We start from the raw sequence: 26,010 nt of genomic DNA on the forward strand, positions 1-26,010 counted from the left end.
ACCTGGGTAACATGGCAAAACCATGTCTCTACTACAAATACAAAAATCTGCTGGGCATGGTGGCACATGCCTGTAATCCCAGCTATTCCAGAGGCTGAGACAGGAGAATCACTTGAACCCTGGAGGCGGAGGGTGCAGTGATCAGAGATCGCACCACTGCACTCCAGCCTGGGCGACAGAGTGAGACTCTGTCTCAAAAAACAAACAAACGAACAAACAAAAAAAGATAGATAGAAGACAGACAGATAGAACCCGGGAGGCGGAGGTTGCAGTGAGCCAAGATTATGCCATTGCACTCCAGCCTGGGCGACAGAGCAAGACTCCGTCTCAAAAAAAAAAAAAAATTTGCCAAACCCCTTTCTACCATAAGCCAAGTCCAAGTCTCTCTTACTTTGCTGATCCTACATTTTCCAAGTCAGTTGCCAGGGACATATCAAAGAATAATATTTTTAGTCATAAAAGACTGCTGTTATTGGCCAGGCGCAATGGCTCATGCCTGTTATCCCAGCACTTTGGGAGGCCAAAGCAGGAAGATTGCTTGAGCCCAGGAGTTCAAGATCAGCCTGGGCAACATGGTGAGACCTCATCTCTACAAAACAAACAAACAAACAAACTAGCTGGGTGTGGTAGTGTGAGTCTGCAATCCCAGCTACCTGGGAGGCTGAGGTGGGAGGATGGCTTAAGGCCAGGGGATAGAGGCTACAGTGAGCCATGATGGTGCCACTGCACTCTAGCCTGGGCAACAGAGCGAGACCCTGTTTCAAAAGAAAAAATAGACAAAAAACAAAAGACTGCTATTATCAAGTGAAAAGAGAAACAAGAACAGAGACTCCATACCTCTTCTTCTTCACACACAGGACTCAAAATCCAATATCCCACGGTTAATAGTTCAGGACTCTGGAGTCAGACTATTGGTTCAAATCCTGGCTCTACATTTAGGAGCTGGATGCCCTTGGGCAAGTGGCTTAATTTCTCTGTGCTCTGCCAAAGAGCTGTGACAGCAGCACCCACTTTCTAGGACTGCTGTGAGAATTAAATGAGCAACTGTGTATTTGGAAAGCACTTCAAGAGTACCTGGCACAAAGTAGGTGCTTTGCATTAGTCATGATCTCCCCAGGGGCCAACAAACCCCACCCGTTGCCTGTTTTTGTATACAAAGTTGTGTTTTTTGTTTTTGTTGTTGTTGTTTTGAGACAGGATCTCATTCTGCCACCCAGGCTGGAGTGCAGTGCTGTGATCACAGCTTACTGCAGGCTTAACATCCCAGGCTCAAGTGATCCTCCTGCCTCAGGCCCCTGAGTAGCTGGGACGACAGGTGCACACCATCACACCTGGCTAATTTTTGTACTTTTTGTAGAGATGGGGTCTCCCTGTGTTGCCCAGGCTGGTCTCAAACTCCTGGCCTCAAGTGATCTTCCTGTCTCAGCCTCCCAAAGTGCTGGGATTACAGAAGTGAGCCACAGTGCCCAACTTTAGTTTTTTTTCTAAGAAATGGAGTCTTAGAATGTTGCCTAGGCTGGACTTGAACTCCTAGGTTCAAGTGATGCTCCCGCCTCAGGCTCCCAAAGAAGTTTTATGGGAACACAGTCACGCCCATTCGCTTACATTGTACAAAGGCAGGGTTGAGTGGTCAAGACAGAGACCACGCCAACCTGCAAAGTCTAAAATATTTACTTTCTGGCTTACTTTTTCTTTTCTTTCCTTTTCTTTCCTTTTGTTTATTTTTTGAGACAGAATCTTGCCCTGTCGCCCAGGCTGGAGTGCAGTGCCACGATCTTGGCTCACTGCAACCTCCGCCTCCTGGGTTCAAGCGATTCTTCTGCCTCAGCCTCCCAAGTAGCTGGGATTACAGGTACGTGCCACCATGCCCAGCTAATTTTTGTATTTTTAGTAGAGACGAGGTTTCACTACATTGGCCAGGCTGGTCTCGAACTCCTGATCTCAAGTGATCTGCCCGCCTCAGCCTCCCAAAGTGCTGGGATTACAGGCATGAGCCACCGCAACCGGCCACTTTCTGCTCCTTGTTAGAAAATGTTTGCGGACTCCTGACCCACCCCGGTTGGGTAATAGGCCCTCTTCCTGCTTACGATCAGCATGATCACCAGCTGGTTCTTCTTGGCCACCTGTGCGTGGGAGAAGATGCAGTCCAGCACCTGGGACATGTCTGGCTTGAACTGCTCCCTGAGGTTTATCACACACTTGTCGTAGTGGGCTAGGGGGAGACAAAACACCATGCAGAGGTAAAGTTCAGGCTCCTCAGCCCCCCACCATCCCACTGGTGTTGGCATCAGCATCTCTTGCCTTGCTGAAAATGGTGCTCGACATGCAAATATCTTCTCAGGAGATCCAACACCACTGTTTTCATATAGCCGCGGATCCCGCTGCGGTATCTGGGGAGAAGGGAAGGCTGCTCTTAATGCTCACACCCCTTCCTTGAGTACCTGAATATTTAATATTTTCTTTTTATGATTTTTAAAAAGAGAAAGGATTGGCCAGGCACGGTGGCTCACACCTGTGATCCCAGCACTTTGGGAGGCCGAGGCAGGCAGATCACGAGGTCAGGAGATCGAGACCATCCTGGCCAACATGGTGAAACCCCGTCTCTACTAAAAATACAAAAACTAGCTGGGTGTGGAGGCATGCACCTGTAGTCCCAGCTACTCGGGAGGCTGAAGCAGGAGAATCACTTGAATCTGGAAGGAGGAGGTTGCAGTGAGCTGAGATGGCACCACTGCACTCCAACCTGTGTGACAGAGCAAGACTCTGTCTCAAAAAAAAAAAAAAAGAAAAGAAAAGAGAGAGAGAAAGGATTTTAGAAAGGACACGGAGATGGAAGGATCACTGGAGCCCAGGAGTTCAAGCCTGGGCAATATTGCCAAGACCCAATTTCTACAAAACAAAACAAAAAATTAAGGCCAGGCATGGTGGCTCACGCTCATAATCCCAGCACTTTGGGAGGCCGAGGCAGGAGGATCATTTGAGCCCAGAAGTTCAAGAGCAGCCTAGGCAACAAGGTGAGACTTTGTCTTTACAAAAAAATCAAAAACATCAGCCGGGAGTGGTAGCGCATGACTGTGGTCCCAGCTACATAGGAGGCTGAGGCAAGAGGATCACTTGAGGCCAGGAGGTCAAGGCTGTTGTGAGCTACGATCGCACCACTGCACTCCAGCCTGCGCGACAGCTTGTCTCAAAATAAATAAAAAAAATTAATTAACTAGTTAATTTTAAAATAATTTTTTTTAAAAGTATCTAGAGGCAGCCTCTAATCCTGAGGCCTTCAAAGGATATGGAGTTGGTTCATCTGCAGGCCAGAAAGAACACTGCCCTGCCCAAGGTTCCACATCAAACTGGAGGCAAAACTGGAGTAGATCCCAAGCCTGATACTTGGGAGGGCGCCTTTCTGGCCACAGAGATAAAAAAAAACAAACAAAAACAAACAAACACACACATTAATAGATTTCAGATACTGAACAGGGGTAGCCAAGTTTAGCAAGCTTTAACCATTAAAACAAAATTTTTCAATCACTTACCCAATGTATAGAGACCGTTTTAAAAAGACAAACTGGAAAAACATTTACCAAAAGATCTCCATGTAAATTTTGCTTCTCTCTTTTTTTTTTTTTTCTTGTTTTGAGACAGGTTCTTGCTCTGTCACCCAGGCTGGAGTGCAGTGGTGCAATCACAGCTCACTGTCATCTCTGCCTCCCGGGCTCAAGTAATCCTCCCACCTCAGCCTCTGGAGTAGCTGGGACCACAGGTGCCCACCACCATGCCCGGCTAATTGTTGTATATTTTGTAGACAGAGTTTCGCCATATTGCCCAGGCTGGTCTCGAACTTCTGAGCTCAAGCAATCCACCTGCCTTGGCCTCCCAAAGTGCTGGGATTATAGGTGTGAGCCATCGCACCTAGCCACTTCTCTTTTAAAACAAAGTTTTAACCTGGATGTTCCTCCAAAAATCTGAACGCAGGGGTCAAGTTTCTCAGGAGATGTGACACTGAGCTGTGGGGAAGTAGAAACGAGCTTAACTGCAGCATCACCAAATAACAGCAAAACAGATCAAGACGCTAAAAGACTCTCTGATCCAAATGTGGTTTTAAAACACACACTTATACAACACAGGACAGAGTTTTATTTTTATTTTTATTTTTTATTTTTTATTTCTTTTTGAGGCGGAGTCTCGCTCTGTCGCCCGGACTGGAGTGCAGTGGCCGGATCTCAGCTCACTGCAAGCTCCACCTCCCGGGTTTACGCCATTCTCCTGCCTCAGCCTCCCGAGTAGCTGGGACTACAGGCGCCCGCCGCCTCGCCCGGCTAGTTTTTGTATTTTTAGTAGAGACGGGGTTTCACCGTGTTCGCCAGGATGGTCTCGATCTCCTGACCTCGTGATCCGCCCGTCTCAGCCTCCCAAAGTGCTGGGATTACAGGCTTGAGCCACCGCGCCCGGCAACAGAGTTTTAATACTTATGTTCAGCACAGAAAATTTGCTAGAAAATTCAGTTAATTTATTAATGATTCATTTTTCCTAGATGTTTCTCTGAAGCTTAAAGGATGGGCTTAAGGGTAGCAGTCGATGTGTTTTAAGAGGACTCCCTTCCTAGCCCTTGGCTGTGAAACTTGCAGTTTGTGGAAAACCCACACTAAAATCTCTCCCTAACAGCTGGGGAGCTCCTTGAAAAGAAGGCTGGTTTTCTACAATCTTACATTCTTTGTACCTGGGAGTTTCTGGCACATGGGAAACATGCCTGGAATTTATTGGTTTAAATCCAATAATGCTTTGATTCTTTTTTTTTCTTTTTCGTAAAAGACAAGGTCTTGCTCTGTCCCCCAGGCTGGAGCGCAATGGCATGATCACAGCTCACTATAACCTCAAACTCCTGGGATCAAGCAGTCCTCTCACCTCAGCCTCCTGAGTAGCTAGGCCTATAGGTACACACCACCATGCCTGACTCTTTTTCTTTCTCTTTTTTTTGTAGAGACAGGGTCTCGCTACATCACCCAGGCTGGTCTCCAACTCCTGGCCTCAAGTGGTCCTCTTGTCTTGGCCTCCCCAAATGCTGGGATTACAGGCATGAGCCGCAGCACCTGGCCCTGATTGTCTTCATAAGGAAAGCTTTCTTGCTAGGTGGATTTTTCGTGAAAAGTGGCAGAAAATCCTTTTGTCGGCCAGGCGTGGTGACTCACGCCGTAATCCCAGCACTTTGGGAGGCCGAGGCAGACAGATCACGAGGTCAGGAGACTGAGACCATTCTGGCTAACATGGTGAAACACGGTCTCTGCTAAAAACACAAAAAAGAAATTAGCCGGGCATGGTGGCAGGCGCCTGTAGTTCCAGCTACTCAGGAGGCTGAGGCAGCAGAAGAATGGCATGAACCCGGGAGGCAGAGCTTGCAGTGAGCCAAGATCGCGCGACTACACTCCAGCCTGGGCAACAGAGTGAGACATCGTTTCAAAAAAAAAAAAAAAAATCCTTTTGTCATCAGAATAGTCCTGCAGCAGAAAACCCCTGTACAATAAAAAACTACTTGAGATGAAATACAAATTATTCATCCACTTTCCTTTGCAATTGTCCCAAAAGCCACAATGATAACAATTTGTGCAGTCTTTTATCATACATAAAGCTATTTCACCACATTGTCTCAATCTAATGTAACTATCAAGTATTTACTGTTTGTCAGCACTTCACAAAACTGAATACATTTATAGGCCAGACATGGTGGCTCACACCTGTAATCCCAGCACTTTGGGAGGTCGAGGCGAGTGGATCACTTGAGGTCAGGAGTTCGAGACCAGCGTGGCCAACATGGTGAAACCCCATCTCTACAAAAAGTACAAAAATTAGCCGGGCATGGCGGCACATGCCCGTAATTCTAGCTACTCGGGAGGCTGAAGCAGGAGAATCGCTTGAACCTGGGAGGCAGAGGTTGCAGCGAACTGAGATCATACCACTGCACTCCTCTGTGGGAAGGAGTCTCTGTCTCAAAAAAAAAAATTCATTCCTTTATAATCCAAACAATTTGTCTTGAAAAGTGTTTTAATTTCCATTTTGCCAGCTGGCAAACAGATTCACAGAAGTAAAGTGCCTTACCCAGGGTTCTGCTGTTAGTAATGGCACCACAGGACCATAATGCACTTTCTCTCAGTTCAAGCCTGCCCTGAAGACAGCCCCAGAGCACCACCCTGGTGCAATGCATGCGACAATCAGGTGACAACCACATCCCACGGGGAGACGTAGGATTTACCTCTGGACCAACTGCACGATGCTCTGGGTGTTGATGAAGAAGACCTCTCGGTCAGCCTTCCGCTGCAGCGTGGCTGCGTGGCAGTCCAGGATGGTGGCTATCTGGATGGGAAAACAAGACAGATCTGACTGCTGATGATTCAGATGCCACACAGCAGTCCTCTAAAGCAGGGGTCCCCAAACCAGTACCCAAACCAGCACTGGTCTGTGGCCTGTTGGGAACTGGCTGAACAGCGGGAGGTAAGTAGTGGAAGAAGGAGCCAAGCTTCGTCTGTATTTACAGCCCCTCCCCATTGCTCATATTACCATCTGAGCTCCACCTCCTGTCAGATCAGTGGGAACATTAGATTCTCAGAGGAGCGCAAACCCTGCTGTGAACCACGCATGCAAGGGATCTACGTTGCACACTCCTTATGAGAATCTAAGGCCTGATGATCTGTTGCTGTCTCCCATTACCCCCAGATGGGACCGTCTAGGTGCAGGAAAACAAGCCTGGGGCTCTCACAGATTCTACATTATGGTGAGTTGTATAATTATTTCATCATATAGTACAATGTAATCATAATAGAAATAAAGTGCACCATAAATGTAATGCACTTGAATCATCCCGAAACCATCCCCCTCCCCGGTCTGTGGAAAAACTGTCTTCCACAAAACTGGTCCCTGGTGCTAAAAAGGTTGGGAACTGCTGACCTACAGGACCCACCACAGCCTCCCAGGGAGGTCCCATCCAAGGCTCATTTGAAGATTGAAAATTCCAGGCCCAAAGCCTTCCAGCTACCCTGCAGCACCCCTGTTCATCCCTTCAACGGTGAAGAATTCAAGCGCTCAAAATGCCAGCAATCACATGGAGGAGTGCACACACTCGCCTTCTACCGGTCCGCACACATGAACAGGATGGGGAACGAGGAGATGGGAATGTCCCACTCTAGCAAAAACCAGGGTGCCGGTGGGGAAGGGTCCTGTCTTTATCATTAGACGTAATGTTATTGGTATATTGCCTTTGGCATCAAAAATATTTTTAAAGAAAAAAAAACCTGCATCAATGACAAATTCCTGAAAGTTCCAAGTGTGTACTTTTTCAGTTAGGATCCTCTAGAGTTTGGTTTTTGTTCTTTTTTAGTTCAGATATACCTTACGTACCATCATATTCCACCATCTCCCTTTAAAGTGTACATTCAGTGGTTGGTAGTGTATTCATAAAGTCGTGCAACTACCACCACCATCTAATGTTAAAGCACGTTCGTCACTCTAAAAAGAAACCTCGTAGTCATTAGTGCTCGCTCTCTATTTTCCCTGCACTGCAGCCCCTGGCGGTCACTAATCTACTTCCTTCTTCATGAATGTGCCTATTCTGGACATTTCATAAAAAATGGAATCACACAGGGCCGGGCACCATGGCTCATGCCTGTAATCCCAGCACTTTGGGAGGCCGAGGCAGAAAGATCACCTGAGGTCAGGAGTTCAAGATCAGCCTGGGCAATATGGTGAAACCACATCTCCACTAAAAAAAACAAAAAATTAGCTGGGAATGGTGGTGTACGCCTGTAATCCCAACTACTCGGAGGTCTCAAAAAAAAAAAAAAAAAGGAATCACATAATATCACATACTATGTGGTCTTTCGTGCCTGGCTTGTTTGATTTCCCTTAGCACAACAGGTTCATCCACGTGGAAGCATGAATCAGTATTCTTTCTTTCTTTGGCTGGACAATATTCCAGCCCTTAGAACTGCTAACCTCTGAGAATGGCCTGAACGACACTGTCCTCTGGTTTCCCAAATCACCAATGTGTGGGTGGGTGGATGACAATGGTGAGGAACCCTCTCACCAGAGGGCAGGAAGGCAAATAGGCAGAGGGACTCTTCCCAGTGCAAATGCCTTTCAAATGCCCCACAAAACCAACCACCACAACAAAATGAGCAATGCGAGGCCAGTGTATAAATAATAGAGATATTTCATACTACCCTGGAATGGCTTCCATTCTTTTTTTTTAACGTGTTCACAAATGCAACTATGATTATGATGAGACATCTTAGTATATTCTTTTTTTTGGAGCGCAATGGTGCAATCTCGGCTCACTGCAACCTCTGCCTCCTGGGTTCAAGCAATTCTCCTGCCTCAGCCTCCTGAGTAGTTGGGACTGCAGGTGCGTGCTACCACGCCTGGCTAATTTTTGTATTTTTAGTAGAGATGGGGTTTCACCATGTTGGCCAGGCTGGTCTCGAACTCCTGACCTCAAATGATCCACCTACCTCGGCCTCCCAAAGTGCTGGGATTATAGGCATGAGCCACTGCACCTGACCCCAGTACAATTCTTAAAATACAATATATATACATATATGTGTGTGTGTGTAAATATATATATATGTACACACACACACATACACATGGAGCTCCCAGATGATCACCTACAAAATCCAGGGATGGAAAATCAAAGCTGTAAACCAGTGAAAAAACAAAAACAAAAAAACTTGCAGTTTCCTCTAATGATGTCAGCCAGTTTATTTTTTTGGGAAATGCTCACTCCATCTGCATCAACTCCATCGGAATCTTGAGTTTTACGCAATAAGACCTAAGGAATGTTGATGTTCATTCAAACAACTGTTGCTTTGCGTAAATGATGGGATTCTGCAGATGAGGCTTGAAAGGAAACCCTCGGCCTGATATGTTAGGCTATAAGTGGGTCTCAAGGAGTTCAACTTGATCAGAGGCCAGATATGGAGCCAGACTGGGAGCCGGCCCAGTGTGACCATCCTGGCGGGGTGGGACGGGGTGGGGGAGCACGTACCTGCTGGCTGGGGAACTGGCACAGCACCGAGGTGATGTTGCTGGCATACTGGGCCATCACCCTGCGGACTGACTTCTCCACAGGGGCCGGGATGCGGCCTGCCACGCTGGTCATGATCTCCTGCAGCTCCAGCAGCGGCAGTGACGGGTGCCGGAGGGTCATCATGAGTTTCTGCACCCACTCCTTCAGCTGAAGCGGGGACCACCACATCAGCCCCCAGCCCTGCATGGGCATGGGCACCACACCCCACAACAGGGCACCCAACACAGCTCAACCCATCCTGACCCCATGCACTCAAGTGGCTGAAGATCCAGACCCAGCAGCCTCTGGGGCAGTCCAGAGTGCAACAGTCCCTGACCACATGGAATACTCACTTTTCCCACATAGGAAGACCCTGACTCCCCCTCTCTGTGCATCAGAAAGCCAGCATGGTGGAGGGATCAAACATAAGGTCACGTGATGAGTTGATGTTTATCGTATACTAGCTTAGTAGCAGACAGTGTTCTAGGGCCTTTCTTTACATGTTCTCATTTGATCCCTAAAAACAACCCTACAAAGGAGGTCTAATGATTTTGTCCATTTTGCAGTTGAGGCAACTGAAACACAGAGAGATTAGTTAAGTTAACCAAAGTCACTTAGCTAGTGAGAAGCAAAACTAGCAGGCAAACCCAGGCTGCTCAGCTCCCGAGACTGAACTGCTGCCCTATGCTCTTTCCGGGGTGTCTCCGTAGCCAATGCTGATGGTCTTTGGATGACGATGACAATGGGGCCAACGCCCCAGTGTGGTTGTGAGGTTTCAAAGTGAACTGATACATAAACTGCGAAGCACCCCAACTAATAAAAGTTGCAATTATTGTGGAGTGCAGTGGCTCATGTCTGCAATCCCAACACTTTGGGAGGCCAAGGCAGGACGATCACTTGAGCCCAGGAGTTCGAGACTAGCCTGGGCAACATGGTGAGACCCCATCTCTACAAAAAATTAGCTGGGCATGGTGGCAGGTGCCTGTAACCCCAGCTACTTGGGAGGCTGAAGTGGGACGACTGCTTGAGCCCAGGGGGTCGGGGTTGTAGTGAGCACTGTTTCACTCCAGCTTGGGAGACACAGCAAGACCCTATCTCAAAAAAAAAAAAAAAAAAAAAAGTTGCAATGATGTCAATAATCATCAGGCAGCATAACATGGGGTGAGGAGCACAGAGTCAGAATCCTGATGGCCATGATTCAGATGTCATCTTTGCCTCCTCGTGTATGAAGCACGGCAAGTCTCTTAGTCCCTGTGTGCTTCAGTTGCCTCAACTGTAAAAAGAAATAAGAGTTGCTACCTTATCGGTTGCTGGGAGGATGAAATAATTGAACTTTTAAGTAGTTAGAAGGTGACACAGTGAGCATGGTGGCTCATGCCTGTAATTCCAGCACTTTGGGAGGCCGAGGTCGGTGAATCACCTGAGGTCAGGAGTTCAAGACCAGCCTGGTCAACATGGTAAAAACCCATCTCTACCAAAAAAAAAAAAAAAATACAAAAATTAGATGGGTATAGGTGGCACATGCCTGTAATCCCAGCTACTCAAGAGGCTGAGGCAGGAGAATCACTTTAACCTGGGAGGCAGAGGTTGCAGTGAGACGAGATTGTGCTACCACACTCCAGTGTGGGTGACACAGCAAGGCTCCATCTCAAAAAAAAAAAAAAAAAGGGTGACACATGGTACATACTTGCTAAGCATTGGCAATTATCATCATCGCCACGATTTTCATCATCACTAGTCACTGTTATGAGCATCACGGGTCTTTCAAGGAGGTCTGCAAATCAGAGAACTTCTTGTTTCTCTACTGAGTGAACAGATGAGACCCAGCAAGGGTGAACGGCGAACAGAGGTGGGTTTCAAACAAAGTACCTTGTCTGTCGTCTCCTTAAGGGGGGTGATCCCCACTGACTCCTTTCTTAACGTCCTATTGGAGTATTCTCAGTCTTGAGCTGAACTGCTACAAGCCCAGTTTACGATCAAAAAGAAAACGTCAGGCCAATGTTTACAATCGAATTGAGGAATTCCCTGAGGACAGGTCCTTCATAAACACAACAGACGGGCTGGGTGCGGTGGCTCAGGCCTGCAATCCCAGCTCTTTGGGAGGCCCAGGCAGGTGGATCACTTGAGCCCCGCAGTCTGAGACCAGCTTGGGGAATACGGCAAAACTCCATCTCTACAAAAATACAAAAAATTAGCCGGGCGTGGTGGGGTGCACCTACAGTCCCAGCTACTCAGGAGGCTGAGGTGGGAGGATCTCTTGAGCCCACGAAGTTAAGGCTGCAGTGAGCCTGGGCGACAGAGTGAGACCTTGTCTCAAAAAATAAAATAAATAAAATAAAAACAACAGAGGACCGACCATTTTCTCATTTCTTACTAATGACCTCTGCTGTCATGGGGTAGACCTGACTCTCCACACGGATCTACACGCCTGCGCTCATAGGTGACTTTACCTTTATGCTAAAAATGGGCTCCGGCAGACAAAAGCCACTCATGACGTTGGTGAGGTTTTCCAAGACGCTGTGGAAGACCTGGTGCAGTTTCTCTCCAAGGATGGGCAGTGTCTGCTGGGCAGGGAGTTCTCCTGTGAATGGTTCAGCCTGATGAGACACCACAAGAATGACAGGTCAGGAAAACTCTGGGAATCCCAAATGGGACCGGGCAGAACGGGAGGCGGGGCAGATCCGCTGGCTTCCATATCAAGTGAGGATGAGGCCTGAGGAAAAAATCGAAGACAATGTACTGGAAAGTTAAAATGGCCAAACTCACACCCCAATGTGGGTTTTCCAAACCATTCCTTTTGAGTTCAAGACCAGCCTGGCCAACATGGCGAAACCCCATCTCTACTAAAAATACACAAAAAATTTAGCCAGTCAAGGCGGTGCGTGCCTATAATCTGAGCTACTCCAGAGGCTGAGGCAGGAGAATCAGTTGAACCTGGGAGGCAGAGGTTGCAGTGAGCCAAGATTGTGCCATTGCACTCCAGCCTGGGAAATGGAGTGAAATTCTGTTTTCCTCCACAGTCTGATCATGGCTTCTCCATCTGGGCCCCCACAGCCCAGGGCCAAGGGCAGTGTTCTAACTACACTCACCAAGTAAAATTACTTGATCTCCCAGTCTGTCTCACAAGCATTTATGTGAGGCTCAGGGAATGGGTGGCCAGGCCCTGCCTTATTAACCCAGCATAGGAAATGTGTGCTGAAAGGAATCACAGTGCAGGTACCTGGACCTGCCCACTGATCCAAAAAGGCCCAGTCTATTCCTAGCTTTGGGAACTCCCTAAAGAGACTGATGATGCCAGGGGCAGTGGCTCACCCTTGTAATCCCAGCACTTTGGGAGGCCAAGGTGGGCGGACTGCTTGAGGCCAGGAGTTCAAGATCAGCCTGGCCAACCTAGTGAAACTCCACCACTACTAAAAATACAAAAATTAGTCAGGCATGGTGGCACAAACCTGTAGTCCCAGCTACTTGCTACCCGGGAGTCTGAGGCAGGAGAATTGCTTGAACCCAGGAAGTGAAGGTTGCAGTGAGCCGAGATCATGCCACTGCACTCCAGCCTGGGTGACAGAGTAAGACTCTGTCTCAAAAAAAAAAAAAAAAAAAAAGAGAGAGACTAATGAAAAGGATTGTAACAACAGTCATTTGCAGCAACATGGATGGAACTGGAGGATATTACGTTATGTGAAATAAGCTGGGCACAGAAAGACAAATTTAGCATGTTCTCACTCATATGTGGGAGCAGAAAATTAAAACAAATGAACTCATGGAAACAGAATGTAGAATGATGGCTGCCAGGGTCTGGGAAGGGTAATGGGGCTGGTGGGAGTGGGGATGGTTAATGGGTACAAAAATACAGTTCAATAGAATGAATAAGATCTAGTATTGAGGCTGGGCGTGGTGGCTCACACCTGTAATTCCAGCACTTCAGGAGGGCGAGGCGGGCGGATCACCTGAGGTCAGGAGTTTGAGATTAGCCTGGCCAATATGGTGAAACCTCGTCTCTACTAAAAGTACAAAAATTAGCCGGGTGTGGTTGCAGGTGCCTGAAGTCCCAGCTACTCGGGAGGCTGAGGCATGAGAATCGCTTGAACCCTGGAGATAGAGGTTGCAGTGAGCCGAGATCACGCCACTGCACTCCAACCTGGGTGACAGAGCGAAACTGCATCTCAAAAAAAAAAAAAAAAGATCTAGTATTGATAGCACAATAGGTGACTCTATAGTCAATTAAAATTGAATGTATATTTTAAAATAACCAAAAGAGTAGAATTAGAATGTTCCTAGCACAAAGAAATGATAAATGCTTGAGGTGATAGATACCCCAATCACCCTAATTTGATTATTAGACAGTATATGCCTATATCAAAGGTCACATGTAGCCCATAAACATATACACCTATTATTAGACTGTATGCCTATATCAAAAGGTCACATGTACCCCATAAATATATACATCTATTATGTACCCATAACTATAATTTTTTAAAAAAAGAAAACAAATACAATCAATAGAATACTCTGGAGAAAAGAGACAATGTGATATTTGTAAATGCTTTTTTTGCTGGACAGATGTACTAATTATTTTAGAGTCTTGCTTAGGAGGGTGTAAACATTCATTCATTCATCAAGACTTATTATTTCTGAGCGCCCATTATGCCCCGAGCACTGTGCTAAGCCCCAGGATCACAACAGGGAACATCAAAAGTAGTCCTTGACCTCAGGGACTCATAGGTAATGACAGGGCTTGACAAACGCTAAAAAATTAACAGGAATCTAAATTGGAGGTCCCCCCAAGAGCCTGAGCTCAGGGTCACATGACAGACACTCTGGTGCACCCCCTAGTGGTCCTGAGGACAGGGTGATGGCCCCAGCACCTGCACTGCTATACATTCATCCAACAACCAATATTTACAGAGCACCTCTGACGTACCAGCTCCTGTTTTTGGCACTGGGGACCCAGCAGTGAGCAAGAAAGCCAAAAAGCCCTATTCTCATGGTGTTTCCAGTCTCCTGGAGGCCAAATAATAAACCAAGAAGACAATCAGTGAGGTCGTCTCTGTGAGGTGTGGTGTGTGTTTGCACATGGGTAGAGGTGAGCACAATTTTTTAAAGGGCGGTTGAAAGAGACATGACAACCATATGCAATGCGCTAACCTGGATAGGATCCTGAACATTAGGTAAAAACTAAGAAAATCGTACACTCATGTTCATGGCTGCCTTATTCACAGTAGCCAAAAGGTAGAAACAATCCTAGTGTCTATCAGTGGATGAGTCAATAAACAAAATGTGATATACCCCTACAAGGGAATATTATGCAGCCTTAAAAAAACAGGGACATTCTGCCACATGCTATAAGATGGATGAAACTTGGAAACATTATACTAAATGCAGTCATAAAAGGTCAGATACTATATAGATTCCACCTATATGAGGCACCTAGAGGAGTTGAATTGATAGAGAGAAAGCAGAATAGTGGTTGCCAGGGGCTGGAGGGAGGAGCGACTCGGGAGTTACTATTTAATGAGTGTCAAGTTTTAGTTTTGCAAGTGCTGGAGATGGATGATGGTGATGGTTGTGCAACCATGTGAATGTATTTAATACTGCTGAAGAGAACATTTAAAAATGGCTAAGATAGTAAATTTCATGTTATGTGTATTTAACTATAATTTTTAAAAAATGAATTAAGGAAATCTGAGTGAACAATAATGTACCAATATTGGTTCATTAAATGTGACAAATGGACCATACTATTGCAATAATAGTTAAATTTAAAAGTTAATTATTATTCTTAAACAATAATACCTAATATATCGATATTGGTTCATTAAATGTGACAAATGGACCATACTATTGCAATAATAGTTAAATTTAAAAGTTAATTATTATTCTTAAACAATAATACCTAATATATCGATATTGGTTCATTAAATATGCCAAATGGACCATGCTCGTGCAATAATAGTTAAATTAATAATAGTAAATTGATAACAATAGTAACTAATTGAGGCCAGGTGCAGTGGTTCACACCTGTAATCCCAGCACTTTGGGAGGCTGAGGAGGGTGGATCACCTGAGGTCAGGAGTTTAAGACCAGCCTGGCCACATGGCGAAATCCTGTCTCTACTAAAAATAAAAAAATTAGCCAGTGTGGTGGTACACGCCTATAATCCCCAGCTACTCGGGAGGCTGAGGCAGGAGAATCACTTGGACCAGGGAGGCAGAGGTTGCAGTGAGCCAAGATCATGCCACTGAACTTCAGCCTGGGCAACAGAGCAAGACTCTGTATCAAAAAAAAAAAAGAAGAAGAAGAAGAAGAATACCAACAATTGATTGAATAATAATTAAATGAATGACAGGGAAACTGGCTACAGACAATATGGGAACGCTATACTATTTACATAACTGTTCTGTACATCTAAAACTATGCTAAAAATTAAGTCTTTTAAAAAGAAAAGGTGGTCAGTGGTCAAGAATGCCCTCATTGAGGGGAAGACATTGGAATCAAAGCTCCTAGGACTTGAGAGTGATCCCTGCAAAGTCTGGGGTAGGTCCTTCATGGCAGAGAGGACAGCCCCCAGGAGGGAGGGATCCCGTGTATTCAAGTAAGTGATGGGGAGAGGGACAGAGGAGGAAGGCAGAGAAGAAAGCAGGGAACAGCTCATTTGGGGTCTTGTAGGTCACTGGCAGAAATTGGGTTTTACTCTAAGCAGGATGGAGAGCCGCAGAGAGGGATCTGAGCAAAGCAGGGTGCAGCTTTCTTGTGTTTCTGCACCATCACGGTGGCTGCTGAGATGAGCTCTGTCTGCAGACGGAGGCAGGAGAAGAGCTATCAGCCTTGAGTCTATCTGTCTCACTGAACCCGCGGAGGCTGCAAGTGCACCTGCACCAGCCAGGGCACCTGGGCCGTGGAACCACATACCGGGTGGACCTTAGAAGGGTCATCAAGCTCCAGCCTGGCCACCACGCAGCCTGCTTCCAGGACGGCCCCTGGACGCTTGATGTACTTCACCTGGCCACTTTCCTGCACGTTCAGGGTCATGATCATCTTCATCACCTATTTCGTAAAAAGAAGAAATAGTACAGAGCCCATCAGGATTGACACCCAGAGCCACCCAGAACTAGTGATGCCGGAGCAGGGACTCATCATTTAAATGGAATGACTCCCTGGGCAGTGTTCAGGCAGAAGGGACAAGGAAAAGTGACCTTTACTGGAAGCCTGCTATGCGCCAGGCAAGTGCCATTCACTCTGCAAAGCCAGCCAAGGAGGTGTTTGTGATGCCTATTTACAGATACAGAAACTGATGTTTACTTCCAAAGGGGGGTCTTCTCTCTCTTAGAAATACTGTTAAATTGCCGGGCGCGGTGGCTCAAGCCTGTAATCCCAGCACTTTGGGAGGCCGAGGCGGGTGGATCACGAGGTCAGGAGATCGAGACCCTCCTGGCTAACACGGTGAAACCCCGTCTCTACTAAAAATACAAAAAACTAGCCGGGCGCGGTGGCGGGCGCCTGTAGTCCCAGCTACTCGGAGGCTGAGGCGGGAGAATGGCGGGAACCCGGGAGGCGGAGCTTGCAGTGAGCCGAGATCGCGCCACTGCACTCCAGCCTGGGCGACACAGCAAGACTCTGTCTCAAAAAAAAAAAAAAAAAAAGAAAGAAAGAAATACTGTTAAATCATGTTACATAGAGTGGTTCATATACACGTTCCTAAAATGTACTGCATAAGTCAAACATTTTGTGAACAGTTTGTTTTATTAAAGGCACTTAGACAACCCTCAGGGAACACTCTGTGAAATGAAGAATCTGCTCATCAGCCCTTTTAATGTGCCTCTCTGAGTGTCCGGATATGTGGATGGCATGAGCTTGGTCACCATGGTGTCAGCTGCAGAGCCAGGACTATGCTGTGTCTCTTGCTTGGCAGTTCACAGCTTGGGCACCCAAGTCAGCCAGGCCTGGACTAGAATCCCAGGACCCGGTCCCCCCAATACCTCTGTGATCTTCAGAAGTCACTTCCCTCCTTGAGCCTCAGTTTACCCAAGTATAAAATGAGGAATAATGATAGTTTCACCTCTTAGGGCTCTTATGAGGATTCAATGAGATGCAGATCCTGCCATGCAGCAGGTCAATACACAGTAGCTACTATTATTGCTGTATTTTCATTGCTATTATTGTTGTTATTTTCCAGGTTTGAATCCTGGCTTTGTGTGACCTCCAGCAAGTTTCTTAGCCTGCCTGGGCCCAGCTTTTTTATAAAATGGGGACCACATTTGTGCCCATCTCATACAGTTGCTGGGAAGGTTAAAAAATAAAGATCAGTAAAATGCTTAGAACAGCACCTGCCACATGGTTACAGCTTTACAAGTATTGGCTTAACACCTTTCGATCATTGCTGGGGTCAATATTTAATATTTAATCATTGATTGATAATAATTGTTATTATCAATCAATTCTTGGCTGGGTGCAATGAGTGGCTCATGCCTGCAATCCGAGCACTTTCGGAGGCCAAAGCAGGTGGATCATCTGAGCTCAGGTGTTTGAGACCAGCTTGGGCAACATGACGAAACCCTGTCTCTACCAAAAATACAAAAAATTAAGTCAGGCGGGGTGGTGCGTGCCTGCAATCCCAACTACTTGGGAGGCTGAGGTGGAGGGATCACTCGAGCCTGGGAGGCGGAGTTTGCAGTGAGCCGAGATCACGCCACCACACTCCAGCCTAGCTGGCAGACTGAGACTGTCTCAAAAAAAAAAATCAAGGAAACTGATTTACAGAACAGTTTACAGAACAGTTTTGTAAATAGTACAGACAGTTCCCATATTCTCTGTATCCAGTTTCTGTGTCATTAACCTTCTTATTCATTCCTGGGGAGGTGTGCATTTTTTGAAGTTTTTTTCTTTGAATACTTCAGGGGATTTGGCTGAAACCCACAGAATGACTCCCTTAGGAATTTGCAGACAGTGGCCAAGGGGAGAGGTAGGCCTGTTTGTTCAGATATGGGACAAAGCCAGAGGAGTGGGGGTTTGAGGGTTCAGGATTCCCCACGGCCGGCTCTGCAGTCACCTCCATCTCAGCGTAGCTGCTCCCAGCCTCAACGTGGCCCCCGTCCTCCACTGTGTACTGTGTCAGCTTCCCAGCCGAGGGGGATCTCAGGACCGTAGGATCATTCTCCTTCTCAAACACACACGTCTTATTGCCGATGGTAATTCGGTAACTGGGAGAGAGGAAGAGTGGGTAGGGAGACTGATGAGGACCATCAACCCAGCAAGCCCTAGTCCGGCTTTCAATACTATTTTCCCTTCCTAAAGGGGGAGTGTACCCTCTACATTCCCAAAGGGTGGCATTTGATAGTTATCTCAGAGACACTGAGAGTGAGGTGGGTGAACAAAAGGCTGTGATGCTTTCTTTCTAAGGCTGAGGTGGGAGGATCGCTTGAGACCAGGAGTTTAAGACAAGCCTGGGCAACACAGTGAGACCCTGTCTCTACAAAAAATTAAAAAAAAAAAAAAAATTAGCCGGGCATGGTAGCACATGCCAGAAGTCCCAGCTACTCAGGAGGCTGAGGCAGGAGAATCCTTTAGGCCTAGGAGTTCGAGGCTATTGTGAGCTATAATTACTCTGTCACCCAGGCTGGAGTGCAGTGACACAATCATGGTTCACTGAAGTCTCGACCTCCCTGGGGTCAGGTGATCCTCCCATCACAACCCCCTGAATTGCGCCACCACACTTGGCTAATTATTGTATTTTATAGAGATGGGGTTTTGCCAAGTTGCCCAGGCTAGTCTCAAACTTCTGGACTCAAGCGATCAGGGTCTCATTCTTGCCCAGGCTGGGCAACAGAGTGAGAACCAGTCTTTATTTATTTTATTTTTTATTTTTTATTTTTTTGAGACAGAGTCTCACTCTGTCACCCAGGCTGGAGTGCAGTGGCTTGATCTCGGCTCACTGCAAGCTCCGCCTCCTGGGTTCACACCATTCTCTTGCCTCAGCCTCCCAAGTAGGTGGGACTAAGGCACCTGCCACCACACCTGGCTAATTTTTTTTGTATTTTTTTAGCAGAGACGGGCTTTCACCATGTTAGCCAGGATGGTCTCGATTTCTTGACCTCGTGATCCACCAGCCTCAACCTCCCAAAGTGCTGGGATGACAGGCGTGAGCCACTGCGCCCGGCCGAGAACCAGTCTTTAAAATAAAATAAAATAATAAAAAGGATGTGACGCTTTTTTGGCTGAAAGCTGGTTCCTTTTACTGACGTACTTCTAACAGGGCCTGACACAGAAAAATCAATCAGTGGATATGATACAACAAATATGTACTGACTCAAAGTCTTAACCTTTGAACTGGGGAGAGTGGAACCTATAATAATCCTGAATATTCTTGGCAGATAGAACATGGGTTAAAAAAGAGATAACAGGCAGGGTGCGGTGGCTCATGCCTGCAATCCCAGCACTTTGGGAGGCCAAAACTGGCTGACTGCTTGAGTCCAGAAGTTCAAGACCAGCCTGGGCAACATGGCAAAACCCCGTCTCTACAAAAAATACAAAAATTAGCTGGGCGTGGTGACATGTCCCTGTAGTCCCAGCAACTTGGGGGACTGAGGTGAGGGAATCACCTTGGAGCCCAGGGAAGTCGAGGCTGCAGTGAGTCATGATCGCACCACTGTACTCCAGTGGTCTCTGCCTGGGTGACAGAGCGAGACCCTCTCTCAAAAAAAAAAAAAAAAGGAGATAATAAAACATTACTCTGGCATAAACCTAGTCTGCCTTCTTCCCAATATTGAGGATTAAGAAGAGTCTCCACTCTCTAACTGGAGTTTTTCAGACATCCCCTCTCCTTTTGTCACCTTGGCCAGGGTCTGTTTCATTGCGTGACCTCGGTGTGATCAGACACACTGGAGGCGGAGCATCTTTGGGGCCTATCTCACTATCTCACAAGCCCCTGTGCTAACAGCTTCCAGGACATCTTGTGTGTTACCCATCAGGTACACAACACCCTTTCCTGCCACTATCTGTTCAGTGTGTCATCTTCCCCAATGGACTGGAAACTGCGAGTCGCGCCCAGAATGCTATCCCAACACCCAGCACAGCGCCTGGTATGGAGGAGCTTAGTAGGGCACTGCCGCGCTAACTGGGTGGATGCCGGAGCTCAGATGCACAGGCAGCAGGCACCTCGTCACATACCTCGCAGGCCACAGAGCTGGGAGTCATGCCCCGTTCAGCTCTGAATCCCCACCAACCAGGTTACTAGAAAAGGGCCCCCTAGGATCCTCCCCTAAATATCTGCCAGTTGCACAGAATTCCAACCAAGAGATTAACTTCTCTGCATGCCCCTAGAATTTACCGGAGAGGCACCTTCTCTAACACCCTTGGATCTGCACATAGGCCAGCGCTTTGTTTCCCACGCCTGGGACAGAGAGCTGTGCACGCCCAGCCCACAGTGGGACTCGCACCCCCACGCACCTGTCAACCTCTTCCTTCATGTAGGTGGTGTAGCTGTTCCCATTGTAGGAGAGCAGGAGCCCCCCATCGTTCAGCCGGTGGGCGTCAATCTCGATGTGGCAGCCATTCATGATGAGAACGAACATGGTCAGAGACTGCCGGGCCACCTGTGGGGACAGGCCCCTTGTCACCGCCTGGGTTCAGGATGTGCTCCCAGAGCACTGTTTGGCCCCGCTAACAACAAACAAGAGCTGGTTGTCCACCACAGAGGGCCAAGATGAACACCCCTGTCTCTTGGATCCAGCCCTCACAATCCCTGCCAAGGGAGCAGCTGCTGATGGGGCTGGGGGAGGCCTGGAGTAGTGAGCCACACCTGCCTGTGGGTAATATAGTCGCTGTCAAGCCATGTTGCCGACTGCATGCCCCTCTGGGCCTAGAGTCTCCCTTCTGATTCCTGTCTCCAGCTCTCACTCAGGGTGAGGCAGCCCTGGAGACTCCACAAGCAGCCAGGTGCAATGAACTAAATGTTTGTGTGCCCACAAAATTCATAAGTTGAAATCCCAACCCCTAATGTGATGGCTTTAGGAGGTGGAGCCTTTGGGAGGTGATTAGATCATGAAGGTGGGGCCCTCGTAAAAGAAATTAGTGCCCTTATAAAAGATGCCCTGTAGAGCTCCATGGCCCCTTTCTGACATCTAAGGACATAGTGAAAGGACAGCATCTATGAAATGAAAGGTGGGTCCTCAGTAGACACCAAATCTGCCAGTGTCTTGATATTGACCTTCCCAGCCTAGAGAATTGTGAGACATACAGTGTGTGGTTTAGAAGCCACTCAGTCTTTGGTATTTTATGACAGTAGCCCAAATGGACTAAGACACCCAAACGTAGACTAGGGCTCTGCTCCCCAGACCCAGCTCTGCCCAGGAGCACACAAGAGCTTTGGGACATGCGAGAGAGACACAGCCAAGCCCTGGTCCCAGCACCACATCTGCCTCCAGGAAGAGTGCCTGCCCCATCTGGTACTTCAGTTCAGTTTTCTCGCAGAAAACACACACCGTAAAGGGCCTTCAACCTATAAAATACACATTTTATGACACAAGGTAGCAAGAAATAGAAGAATGTGTATTGCAGCACTATTTGTAATAACAACAAAAATTAGAACCAAATTAGCAAGCCAACAACCTTGCAATGGAACACTCTAGATCTGCCCTGTCCGATAGGGTGACCCCTAACCACACACAGCTATTTAAATTGATCAGAATTAAACAAAATGTAAACTTCAGTTCCTCAGTCACACTTGCCACTTTCAAGTGCTCAGTCACCGCATAAGGGCAGCATCTTGGACACAGCAGATAAGGAACGTTCCCATCACTACTGAAAGTTCGGGGAGACAGTGCTCTAGACATGAGTTTAGACTCGTGTTAAAGAAAACTTGTTAATAACATGGAAAACTTTATGCCACGATCATATCAAAGCTGTAACACTATATTTGCACCATGATCTCAACTTTGTAAAATTAATGCAAAAGAAAAAAATATATAACAAAGATTTGCTAAAATGTTCACCAGAATTACCTCTAGGCATTAGCACATGATGGGTTTGTTTTCCTGATTTTTTAGGCTCGCTTGAAATTTTAAAATTTTCTACATTGTGCATATGTGACATTTAAAATCAAGTTGGGGGCAGCCAGGTCCCCAAAGGTAGCCAAGAGGCATTAGGAGCAAAGGAGGATGATTGTGAAAGCACACCCTGATCAATGACACACAGGTTTAGTTGAACTAAAGCCCCCAAATCTCCCAAGTTGTGAGTTCTACTCATGCTCATCTATATTAAATAGAAAGTATTAGTTAAAAAAAACAAAAATTCTGTCTCAGAAGCAGACTCAAACTCTGTCCTCTTTTCCCTCCCAACAATGTGGCCTTCCTGGAACCTGGAATGTGACCTTATTTAGAATGGGGTCTCTGCAGATGGAACTAAGATGAAATCATACTGGATCAGGGTAGGCGCTAAATCCAAGGTGACTGGTGTTCATACAAAGAGACACAAAGACACAGTCATGGAAGACAATGTGAACACACACACACACACACACACACACACCACACACACACACAGAGGCAGAGGCCAGGGGGTGGCTCATGCCTGTAATCCCAGCACTTTGGGAGGCCAAGGCAGGCAGATCACTTGAGCTCAGGAGTTCAAGACCAGCCTAGGCAACATGGTGAAATCCCATTTCTACTAAAAATACAAAAATTAGCCAGACATGGTAGCATATGCCTATAATCTCAGCTACTCAGGAGGCTGAGGCAAGAGAATCGCATGAACCTGGGAGATGGAGGTTGCAGTGAGCCAAGATTGCACCACTGCACTCCAGCCTGGGCGACAAAGCGAGGCTCCGTTTGGGAAAACAAAAAAACCAGAGACAGAGACGGGCGAGACAGCCACAAGCCAAAAATCACCAGGGACTGCCAGCAGCACCAAAAGCTGGCAAGGCTCGGAACAGATCCTGCCCCGGGACCTTCTTCAGAGAGACCATGGCCCACCAACACCTTGATTTTAGACTTGGCCTCCAGAACTGGGACAGAATAAATTTTTGTTGGTTTAAACCAGTTTGTGGTACCTTGTCACCGCAGCTATAGGAAACTTATCCACGCTCCACTGTGCCCTTTGCGGACTGCACAGGCCTACATGTTCTAAAAGCCAAAGTGTTTAGGTGTCAAGGTCACGGACTACACGGGCATTCCTGAGGAACACAAGTGCTCAAACCCAAGCATGGGCAAATCCACTCCAGGGATGGTTCATGGAGGAAAGAAACTCCCTGAAGCTTGCACAGTGTTGGAGACATCGGAGAGGCACGGGGGCATTTACCTTGAGAATGTACTTAATGCCTCCGTAAATTAATTCCACATCTACGATGTTCAGTAGTGAATCCGCTGGGAGGACCTGGCCCCTGAAAGAAAAGACAGGGCCATGGTCAGCCTTGGGAGGGACTGAGAACTCCACAGCCATCCCTTGCATTTAAAAAAATTACGCAGCTCTCTGCATCAGCAAACCTGACTGCACTAAAAATGCTAAGCTTGGGCCGGGCACGGTGGCTCATGCCTGTAATTCCTGCACCTTGGGAGGCTGAGGCAGGCATATCACTGAGGCCAAGAGTTCAAGACCAGCCTGGCCAACATGGCAAAACTCCATCTCTACTAAAAATATAAAAATTAGCCAGACATGGTGACATGCACCTGTCAACCCAGCTACTCAGGAGGCTGAGGCACAAGAATTGCTTGAACGCGGAGGGGGCGGAGGTTGCAGTGAGCTGAGATTGCACCATTGCACTCCAGGCTGGGTGACAGAGTGAGACTGTATCTCAAAAACAAAAAAAAAGCTAAGTCTGATTAAAAGGCACGCACAGAACCTGAATCACCCCGAGAACCCTGATATTGCTCAGAACTTAAGGAATCAGCACTTGCTGAAGGATCTGAAATCTTTTTTTTTTTTTTTTTTTTTTTTTTGAGACGGAGTCTCGCTCTGTCGCCCAGGCTGGAGTGCAGTGACCGGATCTTGGCTCACTGCAAGCTCCGCCTCCCGGGTTTATGCCATTCTCCTGCCTCAGCCTCCCGAGTACCTGGGACTACAGGCGCCTGCCACCTCGCCCGGCTAGTTTTTTTGTATTTTTTAGTAGAGACGGGGTTTCACTGGGTTAGCCAGGATGGTCTTGATCTCCTGACCTCGTGATCTGCCCGTCTCGGCCTCCCAAAGTGCTGGGATTACAGGCTTGAGCCACCGCGCCCGGCCGGATCTGAAATCTTAAAAATGCTTTTCGGGAGCAAAATCCATAATGGTCTCTCGAAAAAATTTCACACATGGGATCCTGCCTCCTGCTTATGAAAGAAACCTGAGCAGGGACTACGATTCTACTACCGTTCAAAAGCATAACAAAGCACTAAAAACGTTTCTCACCAGCACGGTGGCTCACACCTATAATCTTAGCACACTGAAGAGTTGAGGCAGGAGGATTGCTTGAGGCCACAAGTTTGAGACCTGCCTGGGGGGAAATATAGTGAGATCCCATCCATACAGAAAATTTTAAAAATTGGCCAGGCATGATGGCATGCACTGATGGCCCCAACTACTTGGGAGGCTGAGGTGGGAGGATCACTGGAGCCCAGGAAGTCGAGGCTGCAGTGAGCCGTGATCACACTACTGCACTCTAGCCTGGGTAACAGCCTGGATGACAGAGAACTCTCTCAAAAAAAAAAAAAAAACACAAACCTTTTATTTTCTTTTTGATAGTTCCTTTGCCTCTTGCAGTAGTTATCAACTGGGGGTGATTATTCTGCTCCTAACCCTGGGACATCGGGCAATGTCTGGAGATATATTTGATTGTCACGACTCAGAGGGAAGGGCTGCTCCTGGCATTTAGCGGGGAGAGGCCAGGAATGCTGCTAACATCCTACGATGCACAGGACAGGCTTCCAAACAAAAAATGATCCAGCACAATACGTTAATGGTGCTGAGGCTGAGAAACCCCGGCCTATCCTAACAGAGATCGCCTGGTTGCTTTCCATTCTGGTCCATTTTATGATGACCCTCTGATTTAGGTGAGGGTCTGGGAATGCACCTATTTGTAGAGATGACCTTTCAGCCGCTTTGCTTCCCAAATCCACCTCCTTGAACTCAGAGCTCCCGACTATTATGATGCACCTTACACAAGTCAGCATGGATCTGTACACAACAGTCTGCACACTGACTGCCACCCTGGCCTCGAGAACCCCATTCCCTGACCCACGGCCTCTTCCAGGGTGGCCTAGGTTGATCCGCAGAGGAATTTCCCCGAGGCAAGACCGGAGGAGAGACTCACCAATTGCCTGGTGACTAACTGGCCACACAAATAAAGGAGACAGGTTCTGCCTCCGAAGCTGCTAACACATACCACAAAAGCAGAAGGGAACTGCCACAGGCCCTACCTTTCCAGGGAGTGTAAGAAATCTGTCATGCACGTTCTGAACATCGCATCGGCCACGTTCAAGGCCCCGCATACCACCCCAAGCATGATATCCGGTTTCTCCGCCTAGGAGAGAATGTACTTCAGTATCCTCAGGAAGCTGAGGTCTCGGCCATCCAGAGGGGAGACACAGGCAGCTCACTCTCCACCTGTACTTTCTCAGCAATGAGGTAGTCCAACCACCCAGTGTCGATGTCATTGTTCTGGAAGCTCTCGGTCTCCAGGAGGTTAATGAGGTATTCCACGGTGGTCCTAAAGTCACCTCGGATGGACAGTTCCTTCAAAGCCACCACCATGTTCCTTGAAGGGAAAGGCACATGGATCATTCTCCAAATTCATGCATACATCAACAGAGTTGCTGCAATCATGTGGTTCAGAGAACTAGAAAAGCACAGGAGTGACCGGGTGTGGTGGCTCACGCCTGTAATCCCAGCACTTTGGGAGGTTAAGGTAGGTGTATCACTTGAGGTCAGGAGTTCGAGACCAGTCTGGCTAACATGGTGAAACCCCATTTCTACCAAAAACACAAAAATTAGCT

The 26,010-nt window shown here is 47.4% G+C and overlaps 1 protein-coding gene across 1 annotated transcript in view; it reads right to left on the reverse strand.

Moving 5' to 3' along the window:
- The window catches only part of ACACB (acetyl-CoA carboxylase beta), a 140,154-nt gene that overhangs the window by 49,146 nt on the left and 64,998 nt on the right, over positions 1-26,010 (reverse strand). The window contains 11 exon segments of the mRNA XM_033220706.1: positions 2,088-2,212; positions 2,302-2,390; positions 6,242-6,342; positions 9,029-9,217; positions 11,500-11,646; positions 15,962-16,096; positions 18,099-18,249; positions 20,495-20,640; positions 23,342-23,423; positions 25,435-25,538; positions 25,622-25,772. Coding sequence (XP_033076597.1) covers positions 2,088-2,212; positions 2,302-2,390; positions 6,242-6,342; positions 9,029-9,217; positions 11,500-11,646; positions 15,962-16,096; positions 18,099-18,249; positions 20,495-20,640; positions 23,342-23,423; positions 25,435-25,538; positions 25,622-25,772 — 1,420 coding nt within the window.

Source organism: Trachypithecus francoisi, unplaced genomic scaffold (assembly GCF_009764315.1).
Source record: "Trachypithecus francoisi isolate TF-2019V2 unplaced genomic scaffold, Tfra_2.0 Lachesis_group11, whole genome shotgun sequence".
Lineage (NCBI taxonomy): Eukaryota > Metazoa > Chordata > Mammalia > Primates > Cercopithecidae > Trachypithecus > Trachypithecus francoisi.